This window comes from Aythya marila, assembly GCF_965140915.1.
Source record: "Aythya marila genome assembly, chromosome: 2".
NCBI classification, from domain to species: Eukaryota; Metazoa; Chordata; class Aves; order Anseriformes; family Anatidae; genus Aythya; species Aythya marila.
The window spans coordinates 92,655,617-92,680,765 of record NC_139043.1 but is presented as its reverse complement, the minus strand read 5'-3'; the positions used below and the strand labels follow the sequence as shown (position 1 = coordinate 92,680,765).

General features: G+C 38.5%; 1 protein-coding gene across 1 annotated transcript in view; it reads left to right on the top strand.

Moving 5' to 3' along the window:
* Positions 1 to 25,149, top strand: part of LPCAT1 (lysophosphatidylcholine acyltransferase 1) — a 53,741-nt gene that overhangs the window by 2,076 nt on the left and 26,516 nt on the right. The window contains exons 2-8 of the mRNA XM_082755237.1: positions 3,442 to 3,584; positions 5,077 to 5,291; positions 11,419 to 11,531; positions 13,078 to 13,138; positions 15,640 to 15,698; positions 20,624 to 20,658; positions 23,146 to 23,200. Coding sequence (XP_082611363.1) covers positions 3,442 to 3,584; positions 5,077 to 5,291; positions 11,419 to 11,531; positions 13,078 to 13,138; positions 15,640 to 15,698; positions 20,624 to 20,658; positions 23,146 to 23,200 — 681 coding nt within the window. The remainder of the gene's footprint in view (positions 1 to 3,441; positions 3,585 to 5,076; positions 5,292 to 11,418; positions 11,532 to 13,077; positions 13,139 to 15,639; positions 15,699 to 20,623; positions 20,659 to 23,145; positions 23,201 to 25,149) is intronic.

The following is a 25,149-nucleotide window of genomic DNA, read 5'->3' as shown; positions in this document are numbered from 1 at the left end:
GGGAGGTACCAGGGCAAAAGCAGCAAGCTGTACAGAGAACTGAGTCTCGTGCTTCCTGTAGAAGTTGCGGCTATTTGGCGCTAATCTGAGGATAACAATGGGGATCATTCCCGAAACTACCTGTTTTATTTTTATACTCCAATAAAGAGATCCTTTCTGGAAGACAGGCAGACATGATTTCATTAACCACAAGTTTCGTTCATCATCATAACATGCTCTGGGCAGCTGTCAAGTAAGTCAAAACTTTTTCTTCCTGGTTACCTCTGCAGAGCAGGCAGAAGCTTTGCTGAAGCTGTCACAGAGCATTTGTAGCCTTGCCTCCTGCCACTTACAAACGCGATATGGTGCCGTATTTCTTGCTTCCAGTGTTTCTGGCCTGTGTATTGCACCGGTGCTGGTGTTCCTTTGGAGCTGATTTGGCTCATTAAACCAGCAGATTGTTGTGTTTTCCTCTGTTCTGATTGGTTTTTACTTTCCTTTGCTGGGATTGCTTTTCTTCAGCTTAATGAGCTGCACTGCTCGCTGCGAGCTCGGATAAGTGCTAGAAGGGACCCGAGGGGAGAGCGACCAGGACCACCCTCCTTAGCAGCAATGATCTGTTAGGTTGGCTGAGTCACCAATGAACGGTTCCGCTCCCGTAATTATCTCCAGGAAGGTGGCAATCGGGAAGCTTGCAGAGTGGGAAGGCAGGTGGTAAGGTGGATTGCTGCTGGAGGAACTTCTTGCTCCTTCAGAGCCACCTGTGGTATTGGCGACTGGGGGCCGTAGAGGTGAGAATAGCGAAGAGGTGGAAGTGCAGGGCAAGTCATGGTCTGTTCTGTTAAAAAGAAAAATTAGAACCTCCCTTTTCCTTGTTCAGTATTTGGCCATTACTTTGTTGTAAGTCATGGAAACTTTGTTGCAAATGAACTGCTTATAAGGCTGATTCTCCCTGTATGGGTAATTTCAAAGGTGCATTTTTCAGCTTCCCTGCATGAGAGGTATGTTGCTGACTTTCAGGACAAGAAACTGGCACACATAAGACGCAAAGTTGCTCTGTGATTCTTGTGGTCAGTGTTTAGATATGTAGGACCTGAAGCTTTGAAGAACTTAGAAAGGCCTTAAGTTCATATTTTATACCTTCATTGTAAGTTCATACTCAAATCAGGATGTGGCCTTTCTGGACAAGGAAACCGTGATAACCTCTTCAGTTTCAGTGCCTTGTCTTGCAGCAGATTGGAGCCTTCTGGCTGAAGGGTGGGATCCAGTTTCTCAGGCAGACTCGTTACAAGCTCTCAGACCATCCTCTTCCTTTCTGCTGCCTGTAGGTCTTGCACATCATACCTGTCAGCTTCTGAAAAGCTAAGTAGGATCTCGCAGAACACACATGTAATTGAGCTGCAGTCAAAGCCCTCTTGAGAAAATTGGTCATGAGCTCCAGCTCCCAAAGTACAGGTCCAGATGGACCTCCAGATGTCCATGTTGATTCCAAGCCTTCTTCAGGGGCCAAATGTAGTCATCCTCTTCTTTCTGCTATCAGACTGCTTTTATTGGCAGGTCCTGCACTCCCACCTGCTAAACAAGAGGCCGGTGTCACGGTGGCTGCTTGGAGCTGCTGCTTGCTGGTTCTTTCCTGCTATCTCTGGACACAGAAGCCCAAGGGGCCTTTTCTGCTCGTTCGTGCTATCTTTCAAAACCTTGTGGATGCAACAGCTGCTTCTCTTCTGCTACGTGGCTCTAAAGTGGTCACGATATAACAGATTGCTGCACAGATGCAAAGGGCTGCATAGCTCAGCACCAGCCAGCCTCCTGCCCTGGTGCAGGAGGAGGCTTTGAGGAGTTGGGGAGAGGGTGTGAATCCCAGAGGCTGTGTCCTCACCTGCATTCTCCATCCTTTTTTTCTCCACAGCTGGTCCCTTCCTTCTGGAGAGCCTAGAAAGCAGCTGCTCTCTCTTCTCCAGTTTGCAGATGAATATTCCCCTATTCTATGAGTTTTCTTGGGGCTGCTGCTTTCTCCTTCTCTGATCTTCTGAAACATTTGAACCCTTTATGCTGTCTCTCGCTTTTTGCTTGTCCATGCTTCTAATCGATACTTGCACCTGTGCTCCTCATTCTCTTCTCCAGTCTCGTTTGCAAATGAAGATCGTGCGTCTCGTTCTTCTCACACAGCTGCCAGAGCTCATGTCACCTTGTCCTGAACTATTCCTCCCCTCTTTTTCCACAGTGTGAGTGAAGCTGTATTACACAGCTGATGTGACTCAATTGCTGCTTGCTGCCAGAAGCAGCAGTCTGTGGATGCAAAGTTGCGTGAGTTAGTGTGACTTCAGGGCTTATCTGACCATTGCCGCTTTAGGAAGTTGAACCGGTTCATCTGGGAAACGATCATATCAAAGAGGGAAGAAAAAAGTTTTCTTCTGCTGTGGCAAACAGAAGCTGTGTGCCCCGGGACTGGAGTCCTGTTCTGGGGAGTAGGACCGTAGTCCTTGAGAGATGATGGTGCTGGTCTGAACTGTTACTGTAAAACCTGGCGTTGCAGTGGGCTGTCTGAGGAACTGGTAGCTCTGGGTTTCTTCCTGCTCTGTTTCCTACCTCAACCCCAGATGTAAAGGTTTGTGCTGCCGGAGTGAGGTGGTTTAGTGAGCTCTTTGGGGAAGCGAGAGGAAGCGGGAGCTGGTCAATGGAAAACTGAGCTGCATGATGACACGGGCTGCATCAGGGAAGAGAAGCAGGATATGAATGATGCTTTCCACAGCACCCTGGGATGCATGAGATGAAGCACGGTGTGAGACAGCACCATATGCCTCATTTCTCATCCTTGTCTGGCCATGATGATGTTGAGAAGTACTTTTCTGCTTCAGCTGGTGCACCTGTGGATGCACAGCATATTTCCTTTTGAATTCTTTCTTCACAGATCCCTTTTATCATTTCATAGCATCTTGTCCGTCTTCTGCCAGCTTCCCCTGAGCAACTAGAGCAGTGCTGGTGCAACCCCGGCCAGCATCAGACAGTTTTCGGTCCTCACTCTTTCCCCTAGCCAGCCTTCTGGAGCCTTACCCCATCCACTTAAAGAAGTAAGTGCACATCACTGGCTGCGTGTGCTGTGACGGACTCGCTCCTCGACAGGGCAGTAAGATTTACAACACACCCATGCTAAATATTTACTTAATGTGAGGCTGCAGAAAGGAAAGAGAAGATGCGGATGTATTCTCAGACAAACTCTGGATCTGAAGAAGTGCAGAAAGTTGACTGTGTTAGCTTTTAAGAGCGTTGCTGTGTTTCAGCTGTAATTCAGATCTGTGAGTACAAAATTGTGACACATACACTACGATTGTGTGCTTGGGATTGAAACATACGCGTTTGTGTTTAACATGAGGTATTTTAAATTTAAATATGCAGTTTCTAGCAATTACTCTTTCAGTCTAAAATTGTGTTAGAATAACTCACTTGTTTTGGGTTTTGCAGATTGCCTTCATGACCTTGACTCTGTTTCCCATCCGGCTCTTTTTTGCTGCTTTTATGATGTTGTTGGCCTGGCCTTTTGCGTTCATTGCTTCAATGGGATCTGACGAGCAAGAGCTTGAAAAGCCCCTCTCCTGGTGGCGAAAGTGAGTGCCTGATGTAGTATGGTACTGAGAGAACCTGTGTTTAGTTCAGCAGTTGGAAATAGAGAAGACTGGAAATATCTCATGATAAGTCTGTCCCATGGACCTGCTTTCCTGTTCAAAAGAAAAATATAAGAAAAATGTTATTTACACATTCTCCTCAGTTGGGAAAATAAAAATACCTAACAAAACACCTTAACAATGTTTGATTTACCAAACGACCCAAGAATTACAGGGAGAAAAACAGAAAAACATTGCTAGCATCATATCTTTACTGAGGACTCACTGAAGATGTCGTATTAAAGCTTCATTGTGCCATCCTTCAGTTTTAATTATTCCCATACAGTTATGAAGATTGACGCTTTGGAACGCGTCCAGATTTCATATTCTAAATTGTTTCCAATTTTTTCACCCCATTGTTTCCTACCCGGTGATGAATTGACAAGACTGCTGTTGATTCTCCGAGGGCTTGCCCCGTGCTTTGGCGCTCGTTAATAAATCTGTGCTTGCTCTCGTATTGGAATGCTAATTAAGGTAGAATGTAAGGTGGTGCTCACCCATCCGTGAAAACTGCCGCTCGAGAAGCGAGGAAGGGGTGTAGTGTATTGCCTGTTCTGCAGAGAACATTAAAAGTATGAGCTGGCAGTAGCGTGAGGGAAGCTGATTGCATTTTGTATCGCAGGAGGGAAGGAGGCTGGGAACTGCGGAGGCATGTCGCTTTACATTTAATTTGGAGTGATACTGGTATAATGACTGAAGGAATAATGGACCGCCTTCAATTCTGCATACAGTAATTTTCAAGCCTTTCAGCAGGCCCTCTCCTATTTCGTCTTCTTTTGTGTCACCCAGCTCTCCAGCCTCCGATCCCCGTGAGGATAACAACTTGTGGTGGTTAGGCTTTGCACCCTGTTGGTTCAAAACAAATGTTTCTCTTTTCATTGCTGCCAAGCTATAACAGCAGAGGGAAGAAAGTGAAATATTTCCAGAGCTCCCAGATACGTTCTGTTTGCAACCCCCTGATTGAGAATCTCTGCACTAAGTTACTGCAGAGGTTTGTTTGGGTAAACTTTAACCCAGGAATCAGGGTTGTTGCATTCTAACAACATCCTAATAGTGTTGTTTATTTTTGTTTTTTGTTTTTTTAGGGCTCAGTTTTAGAGCTTTTTGGGTATTAATAGAAAGCATTATTAGGCATTGTATATGCAAAGCTCAACAGTCATAGTGTGAATCAGAATTAATGTTAAAATAAAAGCCAATGTTACTATGATTTACAAGTATTAATATTTGGGAATGAGATGAAATTGAATGGTGTCTCACCTTAAGTGGCATTAAACCTGCTCAGAAAAAGAAAGCAGGAGGTCTGTGCAGTGTTCCTGTTTCAGCAGTGCATCCTGCCTATGTTTTTGTCTTGCTAATAGTTTTTATGTAATGTTTTTCTTTTTGTTATTTGAAGGTACCCCTGTGGCAGTGTAACTGTTGTCTTAACTCTTTTCAGGATAGTGGATGTTTTGCTGAAAGCAATCATGAGAATGATGTGGCTTGCTGGTGGATTCCACTGGATAAACGTGAAAGGCAGGCGGGCGTTGCCAGCAGAAGCAGCGATCTTAACAGTGGCTCCCCATTCTTCCTACTTCGATGCCATTCCAGTAACTATGACCTTCGCCTCCATTGTGATGAAAGCAGAAAGCAAAGATATTCCTGTTTGGGGAAGTAAGTTTTTGTTTTGTTTTGTTTTAAATTAAAAACCATTATTTAGGAACTTCACTGGTTGTGGATGAGAAGGTCTGAAGCACAAAGAAAAAAATGCTATAACACGTGGCGAGATTATTTTTCTTGGTCTAGCTTGAATATTAACAGGAAAAGGGAGGGTGGAAGGGGAGCTGTCCTTTCTCCAAAGATGAATTATTGTACTGAGTCAAAACAATTCCAGAGAGCTCATGGTTCTATTTCTGCTGAAATTGCAACGTCTTAGGACCCGGTAACTAGAAAAGCAAATTAGGATGAGGCTATAGAAGCAAAGCATGAGGCTATGGAGTCTACCAGAGCTTCCCTTTCTTAGCATGGGTAGGGGTGCAGTCCCAGAAGTGTTTCGTGGAGCATTGTCGGCTTTGAATGGTAACCTGCATCAAGGGTGTGTTGCTAACTCCTCATGCATCAGTGGGTTTGCTTGTGAGGGAGAAGCAAAAGCAGATGGTTGCAGATACCCAAGTCAGTAGTGTTTAAACAACCAACGTAGATTTTCATCAGATTAGTGATTTTGATTTATTTGGTGCAGTTGTGCTGAAGAGCTCCATGTGGAGCTCTTCTTTGCATTTAGCGGGACTCCTTGCAGGACCCCAACTAGATGAGGGAACTCCAGGCCATGTTGTGCTACTGAAATGTGATGGGTGGTAGGATGGCATTTGACAGAACACTGTAATTGCCACTTAAATATTCCATGTTGGATTCAGTGAGGATTAGTGGAAAAACCTGAGTAGAATCTGTAGGGATACCGAGATTGCTACCTTCAGTGCAATGACACAAATAATGTATATTAAAAAGTTCCAGCTGCTTCCTATATACTTAATTTACTTTAAGGTGATTTCAGAAACTTTCAATTGAAAGCCTAGACTTACTGCAATCAATTTTTAAAAAGTTTCACTTAATGTTTTGTTTTTTTTTTTTTTTTTTCCATCTGTGAGCAAAAACACTTACAAAAGTAAAAATCAGAAAACTTCATGTAGGGATTGGGTGGACTATTACTGGAATATTATAGTATGGTCTAAGTGTTTTTTCCTATATAGCTGCATTCATTTTATATCGTGTAGCCACGAAATTGATGCAGTCCATTATGAAGTGTTCAGAAAAATGACATGGAATTAAGTATGGTAAAGGTCATAACTGAGATTCAGAATTCAAAAAAAAAAAAAAACTTTTTTTTTTTTTTTTTTAAATAATACTTTTATATGAGCAACATCATTTACAGTAGCTTGTGGTGCTAAAGTAAATGGACCTTAAAAGAGAGGTAAGGAATCACTGTAATGAGTGGTCAAACGTTTAGTGAAAACTTCCTGGTAGAGAGAAATTGTGTTTTTTGTATATTGTGTGTGTATATATATATATATATATTTTTTTTTATTTTTTTTTTATATATATAAATATTGCTTGAAAGAGGTTTTCTGTGGAGCAGATGCAACTGCCAATCTTCTCCTCCTTTTGAATCTGCTATTTTAATTGTAATGTTATTTATAATTTTTTTTTTTTTTTTTTGGTAGAGATATATTTTGTAGTACTAGACTACTGGTATTTCTTTAATGCTACCTGTGAAAAGGTGGTCATGTTTTTCTTGAATTGCTTGGTGAATTGTCAACACTCCAGATACTCATCTAGAATTTCTCAGAGCAGTCAGAATTGGTTTTTATGTTCTTCAGCTTTGCAAGTCTTGCAAACCTCTTGTACTGGCTGCAGTGGAGTTTTGCAGTCAGCTGCTGATAATCCTAAGCTTCCTATCTCTTAATTGAGGCTCGTTAACAGTCATTCAGAATCTTCTGATAAGTTTTGAATAAAGTACATCCATTTAACTCTGAGCTGACTTTTCAACACATGACGAATGAAGCATTGGATGAAATTTAAGGTAATTTTAATTGGTGAGGACTTTGGGTGAAGAGATGATCTTTGTCTAGCCATGTATGGATGTCTTCCAAATATATATAGTAAATAATGTAATGACAGTGTTGATCAGGGTATTATAATTGTTTAACAGAAGGATCAGGTCATTTAGTAAGCACGAGAAGATCTGAATGCTAATGGCGTACCAGGATTGGTTCTGGAATTATTTTAATAGGTTTCTGGAGAAGCTGCCTGTATTATTGTACCCTTAGTTTGCCAGTCATGGAATATTAAGCTTTTGATTCATTGGCAGTTTTATTCCTGATGATTAAAAGCTTGCTCTTCATGGCACTGGAAGTATTCCACACGTGTGTCTGTATATACATGTTTTATTGCTTTCTAATTTGAAGGCAGTTCTCCTGGACCACAAAATCCAGTTTCAGAATCAGACGTAACTCGTGACTCCTTCGGACAACTTCCTTATTTTTAGGCAAACAAAGAATAAAACAAACAAAAACCCTTTTTGGGCTCTAAGAAGAGTTATGACCTCTCCAGTCACTCATTAGTAGTGAGGAAAATCACCTACTTAACACTGGCTTAAACTTCAGGGAGGAACTGCTCACCCAAAGACCCCACCTGGCCCCATCCAGCTTTGGGGTCTCAGGTGGAAGAAAGATATGGACCTGTTAGAGCAGGTCCAGAGGAGGGCCATGAAAACGATCAGAGGGCTGGAACAGCAGTCCTGTGAAGAAAAGCTGAGGGCTGGAGTTGTTCAGCCTGAAGAAGAAAAGGCTGTGGGGAGACCTTGTTGCGGTCTGCAACATGCATAAGGAAGACTTATAAGAGAGATGGATAAAGGCTTTTTACCAGGGCTTTTAATTACAGGACAAGGGGTAATGGTTTTAAACTGAAAGAGGATAGATTTGAATTGGATATAAGGGAAAAAAAATCTTTCATGATGATGAGGCACTGGCACAGGCTGCCCAGAGAAGCTGTGGATGCCCCACCCCTGGAGGTGTTCAAGGCCAGGTTGGACGGGGCTTTGAGCAACCTGATCAAGTCAAAGATTTCCCTTCTTGTCCCTGCAGGGGTGTTGGACTAGATGACCTTCAAAGTTCCCTTCCAACCCAAACCATTCTATGATTCAGTGAAATACACGTGAGATTTCAGTGATCATACCAAAAAATAAAATAAAAATAAACAAGCAGCATCTGGTAAGTAGAGAGTGACAGAACAGGCTGAGCACATCACCATGATACTGAAGTAGGAAATGTCTTTCAGCACGATGGCTTTCCAGAGTCTTGGTAGGTTGGGGCCCAAGGAGGGTGGCATCTGTGAATCTGTTGCATCATCTTAGGTGGGCTGAGGAAGCTGGATCTGTTCACCTGTCAGCATAGGTCCTTACATTTTCACGTTAAGTCTACTGGATCCCACTTCAAGTTCAGCTCTCTTACTTTTGACTGGTAAAACAGCTGGGATAAAAGCTATATTTCAACTAGTTTTCATAGCTGATGAAGTCAGTGCTAGTGCAGAAATAGTTCAGTGAGAAGGAAAGGCAATTTGTCGTCTGCAAAATCTGATTTGGTGCTCTTAGGCAACTTTTGAGATTCAAAACTCTCTTGCGGTCTGAACATTTTGAAACTGAATTTGAGTTGATAAGCCAATTTAAACTTTAAGCAACTGCTCCACGTCTGTAACTTCACCCTCTGAAGAGAAGAGAGGAAGTTGGTACCTTTTGAAATGAATAGGGAAATATGATAGTCAGTTGAAGTCTGTGAAGGAGAGGAGGTAATTTGTACTTTGCAGAATACAGAGAAGCTGTAGGAGAAGGGAGGATCATACTGTGCTATAAAAACTATCAATTTTTGATGTCAATTGATCCCCCCATCTAGTAAACGTATGAGTTTCCATTCAGGTTTATCCCTTGAAGGTGCTTGATAGGCTTTTCTTGCACATCATGAGTAAGAAATATTTATATAGAGGGAAAAAAATATGCCCGGGTAGCTGGACATGTTTTCATCTTAGAACTGAAAAGATACCAAATTACTTCCCCATCAAGTTCTGCAACTTAATCATCCAGTTCTCTATCCCAACACAAGACAGAGCACCATTGTATAGCCATGGCCCTTCAGAGAGAATCTCACATTTAGATACTGCTGAAATTCATTGAAAGAGTCCTTAAACACTTTTTCACCTTACAGCAGTTTGTTTTGTTTTTTTTTTTTTTCAAAAATGTTGCAGATTTCTTCTCTCTATGTTGTAAATCAGCAGCCTACAACACCATTAAGGTCAGCAGCTTGAGTGCCAACAGCCCACTTTTTGTTGGCGTTGTAGCCTGCCTGGAGAGCACGAATGAACTCCCGGGTTCTTCAGAGTATTCTGAATTTATTGTTGAGCTTATCTATTTCAAAGACGTCTGCCTATATTTTGGTATCTTTCTCATAGTAAAGTAAAACCTGCTTGCTTAATTTCTTCTGTTTTAAAGAAGTCCTGTAACAAGAAGTCAATTTGTATAAGAGCCTTGGAGCTCTGAAATTTTCCTGTTCATTCCACGGTCTGAATTCCATCACCTGGGCTTAACGCAAAAGAAGTTTTTGGGGAAAAGCTGAGGATGCTTGAGGTTTTTCTGTTATAATTGGTGTGTTTTTGTTTTTTTTCAATAGTAAGAGAAACTCATGCCTACCATCAATACGAAAGAGTTGTGAAATTCTGTATGGTTTTCTTTGCTTTTTTTCTTGGCTTGTTCTGTTTTTTTCTTCTTTTTTGGGGGGTGTTTTGTTTTGTTTTTTATTTTTGTTTTTAACCTTCCCACAACAGTAGCCCCAGCTGGCCCACGATGGCCTTCGATGCTCCCCTAGTCAGCACCGTTCTGTGGATATTGGTCAAGAGCAGGCATGTAGGAAAAAGTGCAAACGTGTTTTCCGGTAACTTGTATCTAATAAACTGTGTCCTAAGCTTCTGCAACTTGTGGGATAAACGCAATTTCAGAGGCTGGTCAGATGTCTGGGAATTTGCTGCAAGGTGCGATGGGTTAGTTTAACACAACCATAGGACGATTTTGGTGAGTGCTGGCTAAACTGCCAGTGGGACACTAACTGAACCAGCAGCTTTTGCTGAATACAGGACTGTTCTTTATGCTGTGTTTTGTTTGTTGTTGTTGTTTGTTGTTGTTGTTTTTTTTTCTTCACACTTTAAGTACTGGCTGATCCATTAATGCAGCAAGTATATCCTTGACAAAAGAAGATTATACAACTAGTGTCAGGGAACTCATCTTATAGTAGTGGCAAATATGAAAACTGTGTTTTATTTGTGTGTTTTAGGCAACTAGAATAGCTAATGATTTAGTGACTTAAACCTCTAAGTAAGACTACAAGATATGGAGGTGATAAGTTATTTAAGGACAGCCTGCTGATGTTAAAACATAGTGGTATATTTGCAGATGCTTCTGTTGTAATGCTCTTCGACACTGCAGATTTGTATATACATGGGGTTTTTGTTTGTTTTAAAAAGAGGGCTTCAGTATCCTTGATAGGCATGCATGGGTAGGGTATTGTGGATTGCTTTCTGACTCCTGCTAATTCAGATTTTGTGTCTTCCTGTGTATAAAAAGTTTTCCCACTGAGCCAGGAAAAGAATGCCTGAGATCTGAATCATCTAGTATGAGAAACAGGCAAACAGGTGACAGCTTAGAAAATAAGCATGCATTTTCTTTTGATTGTGCTGATTGCCCCAGAAAAGATAACGTAAAGCACGTATGCAATATCTTTGATAGAGTACCATCAGTGAAGCTGAGCTGTCGTAGGAAATAAAGACAATGGCAGTTCAAGCCATAGGGTATGTTTTTGCTTGCCTAGGGAGGCTCCTGCTGCTTTTAGGGGTGGGATGGGGGGAGTACTGTAGGTTTTGTAGGAGGAGGAAACTGGCTGTAGTCAGCCACAGCAGCTTTGTTACAGAAAACTATGCATAATATGCACAATCGTGTTTTAAATTGTGATTTATGTATAATGGTCTATTAAAGATTGAACAAGTGCCAGAATTGTGAAACTGGTTTCCCTCGCAGGAATTCATGAAAGTATTTGAATAAAACTCCAGTAATTCAGCTGAGAATTTAATGTTGTAGTAAATATAATAAAGTAGTTACATACATTTATCAGTATTTGTCCAGAGGACTGCAGGGGTAGAAGTGGATCTCTTTCAAACAAAGTAGAAAAAAATGCAGTTTTGCTTGTTTGTTTTCCTTCCTCTTTAGCTCTTATCAAATACATCCGACCAGTATTTGTGTCTCGGTCAGACCAGGATTCTCGCAGGAAAACTGTTGAAGAGATAAAGAGACGCGCTCAATCTGATGGTAAATGGCCACAGGTACTGTATGCTCCTACTGGGTGTCAGATGGTATTTGGCATTTCGAGGCTTCAGATAGGCAGTTTTCTTCATTTCCTTGCAGGATGCTTTAGGTGGTTTGTGGGGGGTGAGGTTCTCCCTTCTTTTTGGAAGATCAAACATAAGATCCTAATCTATACCCAAAAAAAAAAGTAACCTAGCTTTTCATTGCAGTGTGTTTTCAAGGGGAGACTGGATAAGTTCCTGGGAAGAGAGGTTTTAAGTGATATTGAGTGGACAAAACCGTGTCAGGTTTAGGAAGACCTCTAAGAAAATCATTAGGTGCTCAGTAGAATACCTGGGGAGTATTGTGCGTTCCTGCCCTTCTCAGTATTCTGGCATACTGTCACTGCTGGAGATAATCCAACAATTCAAATGTTCTAGTAACTGGAGTATGTCTCTGTTGGGCCACATCGTGAAAACAGTTCTGTAATCGTGTTTCAGGGTTTTTTCTTCACTTAAAATGTGACTGCTTATAAAGCGTGTTGGAAGAGAGTAATGAGAAGGGAGGGATGAATGCCTAAGGTCTATGTTTTATAAAAGCATGTAATTTCTCTCAAAATTTGAAGCACTTTTCTTGTGATTTTTTTTTTTTTTAGAGTAAGATAAAAAGTATTACTTTTTTTTAATGGCATTGTTACTACTACAGTTGTTATGTCCACATGTTGGACTACTGAAACATTCTGAACAGTGTCAGAAAGGCGATCCAGAGCTTTCACATCATGACTTTTATCAATAGATTTCAAAGCACATAAAAACAAATAAATATTCATATTTACAGATGATGAAATTGAATTACAGAGCTGAAATGATTTCTAGAATATCTAACAAACTTGTACAAAAGTAGGCAATAAAACCAGTAATGATCATTCTAGTTCATTGCTGTCTTATTTACTTTCTTTTTTTTACTTCCTTTAAACGCCTAGTTCTGTAACGCAGCAAAGTTTCAGCAGTTCATGGCTTTTTGCCAAGATTTTTTGTGCATTTTTTTCAGTCTAATCTCTTCCTCTGAATTTGGTTCAACTTGAGCATTTTTCTCCTTGTTAGAATTCTGTTTAGATATTTTCAGCCTCCGTCATTCTCATATCTGTGTGCAAGCCCAGTAATAAATGCAGAAAGAAGATATCAATCTTTCTTTTCTTAGCCTGTAAGCAGGTAGACTGGGAGCAGGAATTTAGTTTTGGTGCAGAACTGAGTACAATATTTTTACAGGCACCAAAGACTTTTATGAGAATTCTTTCAAACTCGTGAGGTTTTCCTAGTCCTTGTTAATGTTCTGATAGAATCATGTTGTTATCAGAGGTCAAGAAAGAAGCAAATTAACAGTTTAAAAAAAAAAACAAAACTCCTCAATGAAGAGGTCAAGCAGAGTTCTGTCTTAATAGTCAAAAATGTTTTTCTTTTATCAGGGAAAAGTAGTTCTGCTTTTTTTTAATGTAATTGGTTAACATTATATTTTAAAAGATTTTATAAATACACATTCAAATATTTCTTAACTCTTTTTTTTTTTTTTTTTTTTTACTTGAAGATAATGATATTCCCAGAGGGCACTTGCACAAACCGATCCTGTCTAATTACATTCAAGCCTGGTAGGTATGATGCTTACTTCTCTGTTCTCTACAGACTGTTCTTGTTTCTTCAATTTCTGAAATACCGCTTGCATTGTAATTTGTTTGCTGTTGCAGAAATAGAATTAAATCTTGCAGTAGGGTGGGATTGAAATAGAAATTTCTTGAACTGCAATTGTTTTGTAGAATTGTAGTTCCACTGTTATGTAAAACGTTGATTTGAATAATTAGATTTATTTTCTTGACTTCTGAAATTCATGAGAGCTGAAGGAGGTTTCTTACTCGGTATTTGTTTGTGGTTGTCTTTTTTTTTTTTTTTTTTTTTTTTTTAATGCATCCTCCATTTCCTCTTTTGGGTCCGTCTTGTAGTATTTCAATATGCTATAAAGGTATCAGCTTGTATCCATTTCAGACTGGTGCTGCATTTGCTGCTGTGTAGTGTTTGGTTGATTCCTGACTTCTTGAACTTTCCTGTTGAGTTGCATTCTGGTGAAGATAGTACAAGAATCTTGCCAGTATAACACTGTTACAGGGGCTCTTTTTTTTTTTTTTTTTTTTGTCTCAAGCTTTATTATCAAATGTCTGCATTCTAGGCTGTTTTCTGTTAGTAGCACCCTGTTAGCTTATCAAATTAGTAGAGCACATAACACTGAACATTGTTGCAGATGTGAGTCGTGGTTATAATGGGATTGTCAACACTGCGGTGAACGAGCAATGGTTAATAAAAACTTGTCTTCCTGGTGTAGGTACAAAGATGAGAATGAGCAGGCTGCGGTGAACAAGGCCTTTGTGATATATGTTTGTTTTTTGTTTTTTTTTGACTCTTCATAGGCTTCTGCCTAGCTCACCGTGTTCTGTTCTTACTGAGTGTCTCATTTTATGTTGCTCGCAACTTACATATCCCTACTGGAATATCATGCAGTGAGTCAGCATTGTGGTTCCTTGCACTAATTCATTTGGCTGAAGGAAATACTGAGCAAACATTCAAAAAGCTCTTTCTTCACCCTTCTTAACACTTACCTTGTAGATGAATGAGTGGTGGTTAGAACATCTGCTTCTTTCGCGCTCTATTCCTTCCCTCTCCTCCTTCCCCAAATCCTGGCCACGCTTTGAAAACCCATCCAAATTCTTCTTTAAAACCCTGTTTTCCTTCTCTCCCTCTGTTCCATAGGCATTCCAGCCACCAGATGCCATATACTTTCTGCCTCCAATTCCCACTATCTTCCTCTCCTCTGGTCTAGTACATGCTGCTGTCTGCCTCTTGACTATCTCACTTTTCCTGCTGCAACTTCATTCTGTATCCGTCCAGCCTCCCAGAATTCCTTTGCCTCAAGATACCTCACTTTGATATCAAGTAACTTTAGGTCTCTGAGTAACTGCTTTCAGGATGCCTTTCCCAGTTCTGCTTTTATGGCCTACATTCCTTGTTCTTATTATGCAGTTTTTTGTTTGTGGTCATGCAAGCTAATCACATGGGCAAACTATCTAGCTTTGTTTAAATAGTAACGTTGTCATCTACCACTCAGATTTTGTCATCTTTGAAAGTTGCTTAGGCTGCTGTTCTTGGAGACATAATAGAAAGTACTACTGGGCCAAGAACCACATCTCTGCAAGGCCCCGTTCAAACAACCTTCATTAAAGATGTTTATACACCACTAGCAGTTTTTCTTTTTACGTCTATGTAATTATTCATTCTGTAAAATAAGCATAATGCTAAGCATACAGTATACTTTCATCATTTGGTTCTTAATTTTAATTGGAATATTCAGCAGTATTTAGCAAATTACCATACAAAACTTAGTTTAAGTAAAGTTTTCTTTTCAAACCAAATGTTTTCACAAAAAAAAAAGATGTTTAGAAGAATGTTGAATAAGATAATTATAAAAAAACGATTAGCAAATGACACGTAGATTTTGTGCCACTTATTAGAACCATAATTTTCACATGAAATGAAGTGACACTTCCGTGCAATACTTCTAGTTCAGTATACTCCATCGTATTTTACATAACTGACTAAAAACAAGCCCTTCTGAGGGGAATTAAGGGGGGGAAAAAAAAAGAAAATAATTCTGTTACTTCAGAGATGATACATTTCCTCTAAACTAGTGTTGCTTAGCTAAATGTAGAGAGCTTCTTTTGCATAAGAAAGCTTAGATTCTTCATGGAAAAAATACTGTTGACTATGAGGAATCTTTTGACTTAACTATCTTGCATGTTCTCTTAATTTTTGTAATAATTTATCAAGTTGAATTTGGTACTGGGCTCTGAGATGTGTGCATGACAGTTTATGTAAAGTATAATTTAGAAAATACAAGTAAACATTCATAATCTTACCTTCTGAAAAGGTGGACATACACTGTCACTCTTTTTTTTTTTAATTACTTTTGAGGCTACTTCTGGGTCTTTTTTCTCTATCAACTAATCCTTATACATTATCAGACCATTAATCATAAAATCTTTTGCTGCAATAAATTCTGTACCAAAATGTGCTATAAGGTAATGGGGTGTCTTGTGCCTTCTAGGAGCATTTATTCCTGGAGTTCCTGTACAGCCAGTGGTTTTACGTTACCCAAACAAACTGGTAAGTTCAGCTTGCAATGTAATTGGAAACATGGGGCATTTTCCTCTAAATTCATTGGTACTTCTGTAACCTTGTAGGTTAGATAATTAGGCTTAGAAATTTGGAAAGTACTAATAAACGCTTATTTGCTGAGTATGCGTTCCTTAAGCTTCTAGCAGGATAAATAGACTTAATAAAAGCAGAAGCATTTAAATTTCGAGTTAAGTTACTCCATTAAACAGTGCTCTCAAAGTTATTCAGGTTGTTGTGAGAACTGCTGTGCATGTGACAAGGCATAAAGGTCCTAGACAGAAACTGACACTTGTTCTGAGGCACTGCCCGTTATTGCACTGTGTGCTGGGGAGTTTTCTTCATTTATTGCTGGAAGGTACATCTGCACCTGCTGAGTGTGAGGATGCTAGTCACGCATTAACACAGCTAGCTAAATGATAATAGAAAAACGTGTTGGGGATCTTGGCACCTTCATAAGGTGTCTCATTGTCCATGTTTCACATTCACTTTGCACTTGGGTCGCTAGCTAGTTTGAAATAGTCCTTCAGTAGACATCAGATTAAGGTAAAACACAGTGTTTCTTTACAATATCTAAAGTCAACAGTTGTCACAAATGGTTGCAAAGATCTAGGTAAACGAAGATGAAACTCACCTGATCTACCTCAAGATCATGAAGGATTGTGTTTTACTTCAGCTTTCTTCCTGTGGATACTTTCTTGTCCTGTTGCAGCAAGAATCCTGTCTTTCTGCATTCCTCAGTTAATTAGATGCTTCCCAGTCAACCTTGCTAGCTTTTATAATTGAACTTCTTTTTTTTTGAGCCCTCTGGGGCTATTTTCAGGTCCAGTGTGTCCCCTTATTAAAATGGACATTATGTAGGGGAAGGTGGGAGGAGAGTCAGAAGTAATATAAGGACTACCTTGCCTCTTTGATGTGCGTCACATCAGGTCTCATGTCATCTCTCCTTGACTAGCCCGTTAACAACCCCTTGAACTAAGGATGGATTTCATTTCCTGAGTGCTTATGTTTTAAAGTTGGTTTTTGTTTTGTTTTTTTTTTTTCATCCATTGAACTTTCCATCAATTTATAGGCTGATATCAAACATGCTTGATTTAAAAAATAAATAAGTAACTTTTCTTAGTTCCTTTATTTAACTTGCATAGACCAGCACTTGCCGTTGACTGAGATCAGGCATGATAGCAGTAACTCAGTTATCTTCAGGGATGCTGTGACAAGTGTAGTAGTTGCTATGCTCATGTAGAATTAAGAGCATTGTAATGCGTTGCCCCTGACTTCTGATTACATAACTATTTCCAAGAAAAGGTTGAGTAGCTTCTAAAACCTTTATTGCACTGCCAGTTTTTTTATAATGCAAATATGCATATTTATAAAACTACAATATGAAAATATCAAACCATATATTTTTATATTTTATATAAGTTTTTAATAAGGCTACCGAACTTTAATCTACAAGTATCTTAAAACATGTAGTACATAATATGCAGTGTTTGCAAGCTAATATAAATGTTCCTAATGCTGTATGAAGAGACTGAGGCTCACATTGATTTATCTTCAATATAAGAAATTTTTGAGCTTTTAATTTATTTTTTTTTTATTATTACAACGTGTTTTAAACCTGTAAATATCTATGTAGATATTCAACAGGCCTGAATCTGTGTATGTTACTTTACTTGTTCCTACTACTTTTAATTACTGTAAAATACTGCTAGGTTTCAGTGCCTTGCTGAGTAATTTAACCTCCAAACTTTCATTAAACGTTGAGTGGGGGAGGAGAATAACTGCTATTGCTGCTTAAGTTTATATTAGTTTGGGATCAGAGAAGAGTTGTATCGAAGTTGGAATGAGGAGGGGAAGGAGGAATACAATACGGTGGTATATGAAGGTGAGATTTTGATTAGGCTGCAGTTAAGAGTTAAGTAGCAAGAAAGAATGGAGTAGGGAGATAATGGTTTTCATAGGGTAGGACTACATTTCTGGAAAACTTTAATTGTTTCTGGCTTCTTCTCTGTCTACTTGTTTGACCACTGCATATTATAATTTGGGGTTTACAGAAGAATTTAAGTTCTTTCCGTAGCCAGCAAAGTCGAGTCAGGCATTGTGTTCGGTCACTCCACTGCTTTTAGCTTGAGCTCAGCCATCGTGCTCTGCATGTAGGATGTTAGACAGCTACTGACTATATTCCATTTAAAGGAAATGCTCGGATGCCCAATCCACAGGTCCTACAGCAATTGTTTTACAATTCATTTTTATGCTAATTCCCTTCATTGTTCATATAGCTCTTCCTTTATTTGAATTTTCTAGCAGAGTGCTGGTAACTATGGAAGGCTATATACCTCTCTAAATATTACAGATCTATTTTAACCGTATTTCGATGTCCACGTGTCTCCCGAAATTAGCCGTGCTATTTGTTGTGAGGTTTGGCAGCATCTCTTCTTCAGTGTTACTGTGTCAGAGCTGAGTGGTTGTATTTTTATATGCTTGCTCTCCTTCTGCTACAATGTTTGCTCTTATGTTTATAGCTCGGTATGGTTCTCCAGCATCTCCCTATATCAAATAAAATTATGTGAAGGATGGACTTCTACACCATCCAAAGGATCCATTAATAGATGTAAGAGTTTCAAACTGTTCTTGCGGTGTTAGCAGAGTGTGTGCTGTCTGTGAGCATACACTGGTAGCTGTGAAGTATCTTAACCCAGGTATGGAAAACACTACTTACTGTCTTCTGCTTGCTCTTTTCATCCTAAAAATATACGTTAGCAAGAGCTTACTAATAAATAGTTCTCTCTTCTGAAGGACGCAATCCTCTTCTGCACTCCCTGGCATTTACTCCTTATCCCTGTTGCATCCAAATGTTCTCGATGAGAAAAAAGCCCACATGTCTACTGTGACATTCGTATTGGGAATTTCTCACCAGACTGTTGATAGATATGTTACGTATTTGAGTTTATCGAGGGCTGAATTCTGAAAATATCTACTCTTCTTTAGTGATCCTTTGCCTAGCCAAAGGCAGGGGGATTGGCTTTTTCTTTGTCTCCTGCACTGTTGTAATTTAGGGAGATGAGTGAGATACATGTAGTGCTTTGGTGCTCTATTATGGCAAATCTATTCCCTGGTAAGAGAGAACATCAACCATCTACTCTTCAATGGCCAGGGCTTATAAATGAAAGCTCTTTATGGGAAAAACAAAGCCCCTCATGAGTTTATTTGCAGTATTACCAGAGACATCAAAATTGCCATAAGAATTTTATTTCATGGCAGAACTAGAGACCAAGTTCTATAAGATTACTAGGTGGAGAAGTCTACACTCGTGCACCCATGTCAATTGCTGGAAATGGAATGCTTTTTAATGATATTTTGTTTGGTTTTAAGATAACTGTTGAAAGTCAAAATTTAAATTCTTAGCAGTCCTTCATGGTGTATTGACCTTATTCCAGGCTGTCGATCTATCACAATAATCATATTTTTCACTTTTCATGCCTGTGCTGCCTTCTTTCAGTTTTCCTTGAGTCACATTTTTAAGTTGTAATTAAAAGGAGTTTAACTTGATTTTTTTCAAGATCACAGCATGTGATCGATCACCTAAACTCTTTAAAAAGATTTTCTGTGGTAGCATAGAACGAACCTAGAATTTTTTCAGTAGGCTAACAGAAATCTTTCCAATGTTTTAGAAACATGAATTTCTTGAGTCCTGTTGGCTTTCTGCATGATTTTTCCAGTTAATCAAAAAACAAACAAACAAACCTGGAACTCATTTTCAGGTTTTTGCATTCTTGCTCCTACATGTAAATTAAGTCTCCAAGTATTGCAATTTTTTCCTACACTGTTTCTTAATCTTACAGTTTAAAAATCTTGTGACCTTTGTCATCTTCCTTCTTGTGATCTGTTATATACTCCATTCAAGGTCTCTGTTCTCTTTTGGCTAGTTGCATCTTGTTTACTTCTTTAACTGCTATTTCCCCTCTGTTAATGTTTTACACACGATTCCTTTTTTTTTTTTTTTTTTGACGGTTCATAAAGGCATCATCTCCATCTCTTTCAAGACCCTTTTATTGCAATAAAAAATTGGTTAGAATTCAGGGATGATTGACAGTAATTTCTGAGTAGTAGAAAGGAGGTTAAAACTCCTGCTAGGCATCACCCCCTACTTTCTGAGCAGGATTATAACTGTGGATTCCAAGAAATGTTCCCATGTGGCTTTGGGATTTGGAGTTGTAAACTTTTTCATGTCAGCCATCTAAAAGTGTTGCTCGTCTTCCCTGAGAGCAGCTCGGTGGGTTTAGATGTCTTGTACCATTTGATTTTTGGATCAGGCAGATGGATGGATGCCATGCGTGAGGGGAAAAAAAGCAAGTGGAAATATCCTCTTTGAGGTAAAACATGTGGTCTTCCTGGTCCTACTAATTCTTTTCAGTTGAGAGGATTCCCATTAAGTCATCTCTACAGGTCTCAGACACTCGAGAATTGTTGCAGAGCTCATATCTGTAGCTTGGAGGTCCAGCTACAGTGTAGGGACACTTCCTGGACACTCTGTCCAGCAGGGTGGGTCAGGAAAACGCACATGGACTGAGAATCTCAAGGAACATCAGCTTGTGGTTTAAAATATTATATATATTTTTATTTTCCAAGATTAACAGCTTTTTAAGAATTCCCTGAAAATCTTTACATGTCTTATAACATGTCTTATAAATACAGATATAGATATTCCACATTTATGAGCTGAATTGGTGGGTGTTTCCTAGCTTCATAAGAGTTTGATTCCTGCTATCTTTGGTTTACTCATGTTGGGACTAAGAACTTGTGGAAATTGAATTTTGCATGAAAACCTATTAGCCATATGTCATCAGTTATGCCATCTATAATTTAACAGAAGTTTCAAGTGCAATAATTAAAACTGTTATGCTTCCTTTCTGAAGGATACAATCACATGGACATGGCAAGGCCCAGGAGCGTAAGTGGTTTATATTTTATTGCTTGCATCATAATTGCTTTCCTTAATTAGCTTCTATTTACATGATTTGTAGAAGTATGTAGTCAAGCAGTAATTGCTGGCTATTGCATTGTGCTGTGGGTTTTAGTCTTTTATGCATTATTCCCTAACTATGATAATGTTCAGTTAGAGGAATCCAGTTATAAACAGTGTATTTCTGATACTATGGTTTTGATGGCTTGCTGGATGAATTTTATTTCTTTTCTTCTTCCTCTGAGCCTGAAGTAAAACGAGATGCTTCTGCTCTACATATTTTATTGCCTGCAAGTTGATTTGGAGTGTCTGTATGAAGTCTGTATGGCTACTGTTTGAAATTGGTCTAGTCCCATGGAGACAGTCATCCCACCTAGGAAATCTGAAAATATCGTTTCCATTGTCTTGCCTGATTGTAACTTTGACTCATTTTAAAACACTATGTTATTCTAGAGGTTCCTTAGCAAATTAATGTCATGTAAAATTCAAAATGGAGGAGTTTGGGTTCATTTAATTTTTTTTCCTATGCTGTTTCAACATTGGAGTCAGTTTAGAAGTTCTAAAACATTTAAATGAAGATCAAAACCAGAAATTTTCAATCCTAAATGAAGGGTAGTTGGATTCCATGGTTAATGGTTTGCCTCTTCCTTGGTAACTGCTGTTTTGAATGTCCCACCTGAGATCCTGTATTTTAGTAGGAATGAAGAAACCATTGTGATAAGCCAGGATTCAAGTAATTTAGCATTTTTTTCACCTTTAGTTGGACTAAGAGCCAGATCTAATTAAAGACACAAATTTGGAGACTTGAGAAAATCACTGATCACATTTTAAACTTTTAATTGAAACTTGCAGCTTTAAAAACTTCCAGCTCCTGTCAGAGGAGTCAGGAACATATAGGAGTTGGGGAGGAACTTGTAGATGGGTTACCTCAAAGCACTTAAATGTGTATAACACAATACTCTCATTCAGAACTGTTGACCCCTACGAACAAACTTAAGTCAAATGAAAGCTGAATCAAATTCTGAAGTAGCATGTAATGTTATGCAAATTCACTTGGGGCATTTAAATTACTGTTTTACTTAATTAGGTTTAATTCTCCTGAGTGGCCTAACAGGTATTTCTGATGTCTTAGCAGAAAATACTGTTAAGGCTGCTACATTCACTTTCTCAAACATCTGTTGTCTTATGTCATTTTATTTTGGTGTCAGCCAGAACATAATCTGAAAACGTTGCTGTATCCAGGCGTGTTCTGTTTACAGAAGATTGGCAGGGTATTCAAAGTTGATGCGGCCCATAAAATAGATTGAAAACGTGTTTCATGGAAACTGAACGCTTTCAGAAAGTAATGTTTTTACTAGTTTGCTATTCAGCTCAGATTAATTTGACTGCACCTTGAAAACAAAGACTTTGACAACAGCATACGATTTAAACTTTCTCTACCTCAGACTTGGAGTTAAATATGGCTTCTATCAACTATTTATTAATGTTTTTAATTTAAGGTTAGTGTGTAAAAAGTTGGAGCAGATTTTTTTAGGTATCTTTGAGGATTATAGAGTTGGAAGTGAGAAAGTTGTGCTTATAAATTATTAGCTGTTTTTAATGTTCTTGGAGTAGGACGTAGAGAATCAGATCTTCACATTTACTGTTAATGGTGTAAACGTGAAGTCATAAGTTCTATTGTGGTGGTTGTACCTTTTCTTTGTTTTAATGTATTGGAAGTTAAATTGGAAAGGAGACAAACGTGCTGCATCCCTGAATGAGTGTGTCGCAAATTAGTACTGCTTCTAGTAAGTGCACTTTATCTGCCTAAGAGGATTTTTATCTGCACTTCTAACATAATAATTGGCTGCTGTATGTACCCAAATACAGTATAAAGTGTGCCTACTAATGCTGCTCCCTAACTTAGGTTTACTAATTCCTATCCTGAATTTGAACACTACTGGAGTCCACTCAACCTTAGAAAGCAGTATCTTGTGTCTTAGACTACTGAAACACATGTACTGCATTTCATTAACAGATTTCTGAAGTATAATTTGATTCTAAGCAAAGATAAAGATATAATCATAGTGGTTTTAATTAATCTTGTCAACTCTGTTGAATACAGCATTTTCCTGAAACAGACTTGCAGTTTCTTTATGTTCTCTGCATACATGTACATCAGTCATGTTGTTATATGTGCGAGTAACTGTGTATGTTACTGTTTGTCTTTTTAATTTTGGGTGTCTTTTAAGATGCTGTATATATTATACACATATATATTCAGTATAAAATGTTCCTGTCCCCCCTTACAGAACGTAACGTGTAGAAGTACTCTCAAAGACCTTTTCTGTTAAATTTGTATTTGAATATGATTGTATGTACATACCTGCAAGTAGGAATGCTACCTGAAGAATTCAGAGCATCATGTACTACTGTTTCACTATGTTTATTTTTTTTCTTCATCCTTTTCCTTTTTTTTTTTTTTCTCCCTTTTAGGTTAGAAATTCTGTGGCTTACTTTGTGTCAGTTTCACAATTCCGTGGAAATTGAGGTCAGTAAAATAAAGTGTATTCAGAGCAGCATCATATACAGTAGTATATGATCATATACAGCAGTATACATCATATTGTTCATAATTCTGCAGTAAAAGTTTGCAATCAAACTCTGCTTACACTGTTTTTTTTTTTTTTTTTTTTTTTTTTTTTTTTTTTAAAAAGTTTAAATACCACTTATTTTGGACAAGTATATCTGTATCTGAAAATGTAACCTAAAACTAAAAAAAAAAAAAAAAAAAAAATACGGTTTCCCACTTGGCTTATGACTTTCTTATTTAAATTGAGTAGATATATTTCCAACTATAGAGTTAGCATTGTGAATAAAGCTCTTATCTTGTAATGCTGTCATTTGCTATTCTAGCAATCACAGTGAACTTAGTGAATGCTGATGTACAAAATAAGAACTATCTTTTAAAGAATAAGAAACCGCTTACAGTAACTTTTACAATTTCTGCAATGTTCTGAATGTGGAATCAGAAAACACAAAATTGGAGTTCATGTATATTCTTAACATTGTTTTGAGGAAAACATTGTGGTCTTAAGGCTGAAGGCTATTGAAGTGGAAATGTGAAAATGTATTTATGTTTGACTGATGGATCTGATGGCAGGGTAAATTAGTAGGAAGAACTATTGCTATTGTTATATACAACATATCCTAATCACAGTAATCGTTGCAATGTTCTGTGTTTTGTTTCTTCAATAAATATTTGGAAAACAATGAATGCACAGAATACTGGCCACTAAACAATTGTATGTCTTGCAGAAACTTGTGATTGGTGTTATCGCTTCAGCTGAAAGTTTTCAGCTATTAACGGCTTAAAAAAAAAATCTTATTTACAAAATAGTGGTCTGATCGTGGTGTCAAAAAGAAGAAAAGTAGATGTACTTTAACAACAACAAAAAAAAAGTTGCATATAAGATAATAGGAACTGCCAGCTTACAAAAGGGATGATAAAGTTATCTGAAAATGTTTTTACAGTAAACTACTCCCCGTTCTGTTTTGGTAACCCACAGCAGATAAGATCTTTTTCACAGGGGAGATATGTTTTACTTTAAAAGTATTCTACCAGGCTCCTACTGTCCTGCTTATATAGTGTGTAACAACTGGATTCTTTCACTTTATATCTGTTTATAATACTTTGTTTTTCCCATGTTTGTCTTGTAACTTTTTTTCAAGTACTCTTAATGCTTGAGAAATTCCATTGCAAAGATCAGTCAGTATTCTCTACTTGTGTGAAAGACTTTTATATTCAGATGAGTATCTCAAAACTCATATTTTGCCTTCTAGTAAGGTATATATGAGCTAGAAGGGCTGGGGAGTTATTGCCTCTTGCAAGTATAAAACAAACCAGCTGATGAGCAAGCAGGATTTTTACTCTCTTGGAAACATGATTTTCTGCCCTAGGCAAGTAAAATGAGTCTTTTCACACAAGTGAACACTGCTGAGCTTTCTTGATTTTTGAGGCAGCAGCTGCTAGCAGTTGCTGAGTTTTGTAGCTCACAGAGATCTTGCACAAGGACAAGTTATGGTCTTTGGTCGTCTTTAAGTAAATGAAATACCCTGTCCTAGAGCACGAGCTGGCAGGGCGTAGAGGAGCAGAGATTTTTGCCAGGCTGTTTGCAAGGGTGAGGCAGCGTGCTTGAGAGCTACATATTGAATCTGGTCTTGTAAAGGAAGTGCTGCAGATTGAGGAATGTAGTGGAAGAAAGGGTGGTTCTGTGTTCACAGTCGTGGTTTTTCCCTGCTCTACAAAGTTAGTTGGCTTTTACTCCTGCCTTGTTCCATCAACACAGGGATACTGGTAAATAAATACCAACGTTGATAACAGAGTAAGAGCTGAAGATCCAGTTATTCAGGGAGGTGTACAGCCAGACAGTACAGTATTAGTATGGTTTTGATTAGATAATAGCTGGTAAGGTCTAACTGCCAAGCAATCAGAATCAG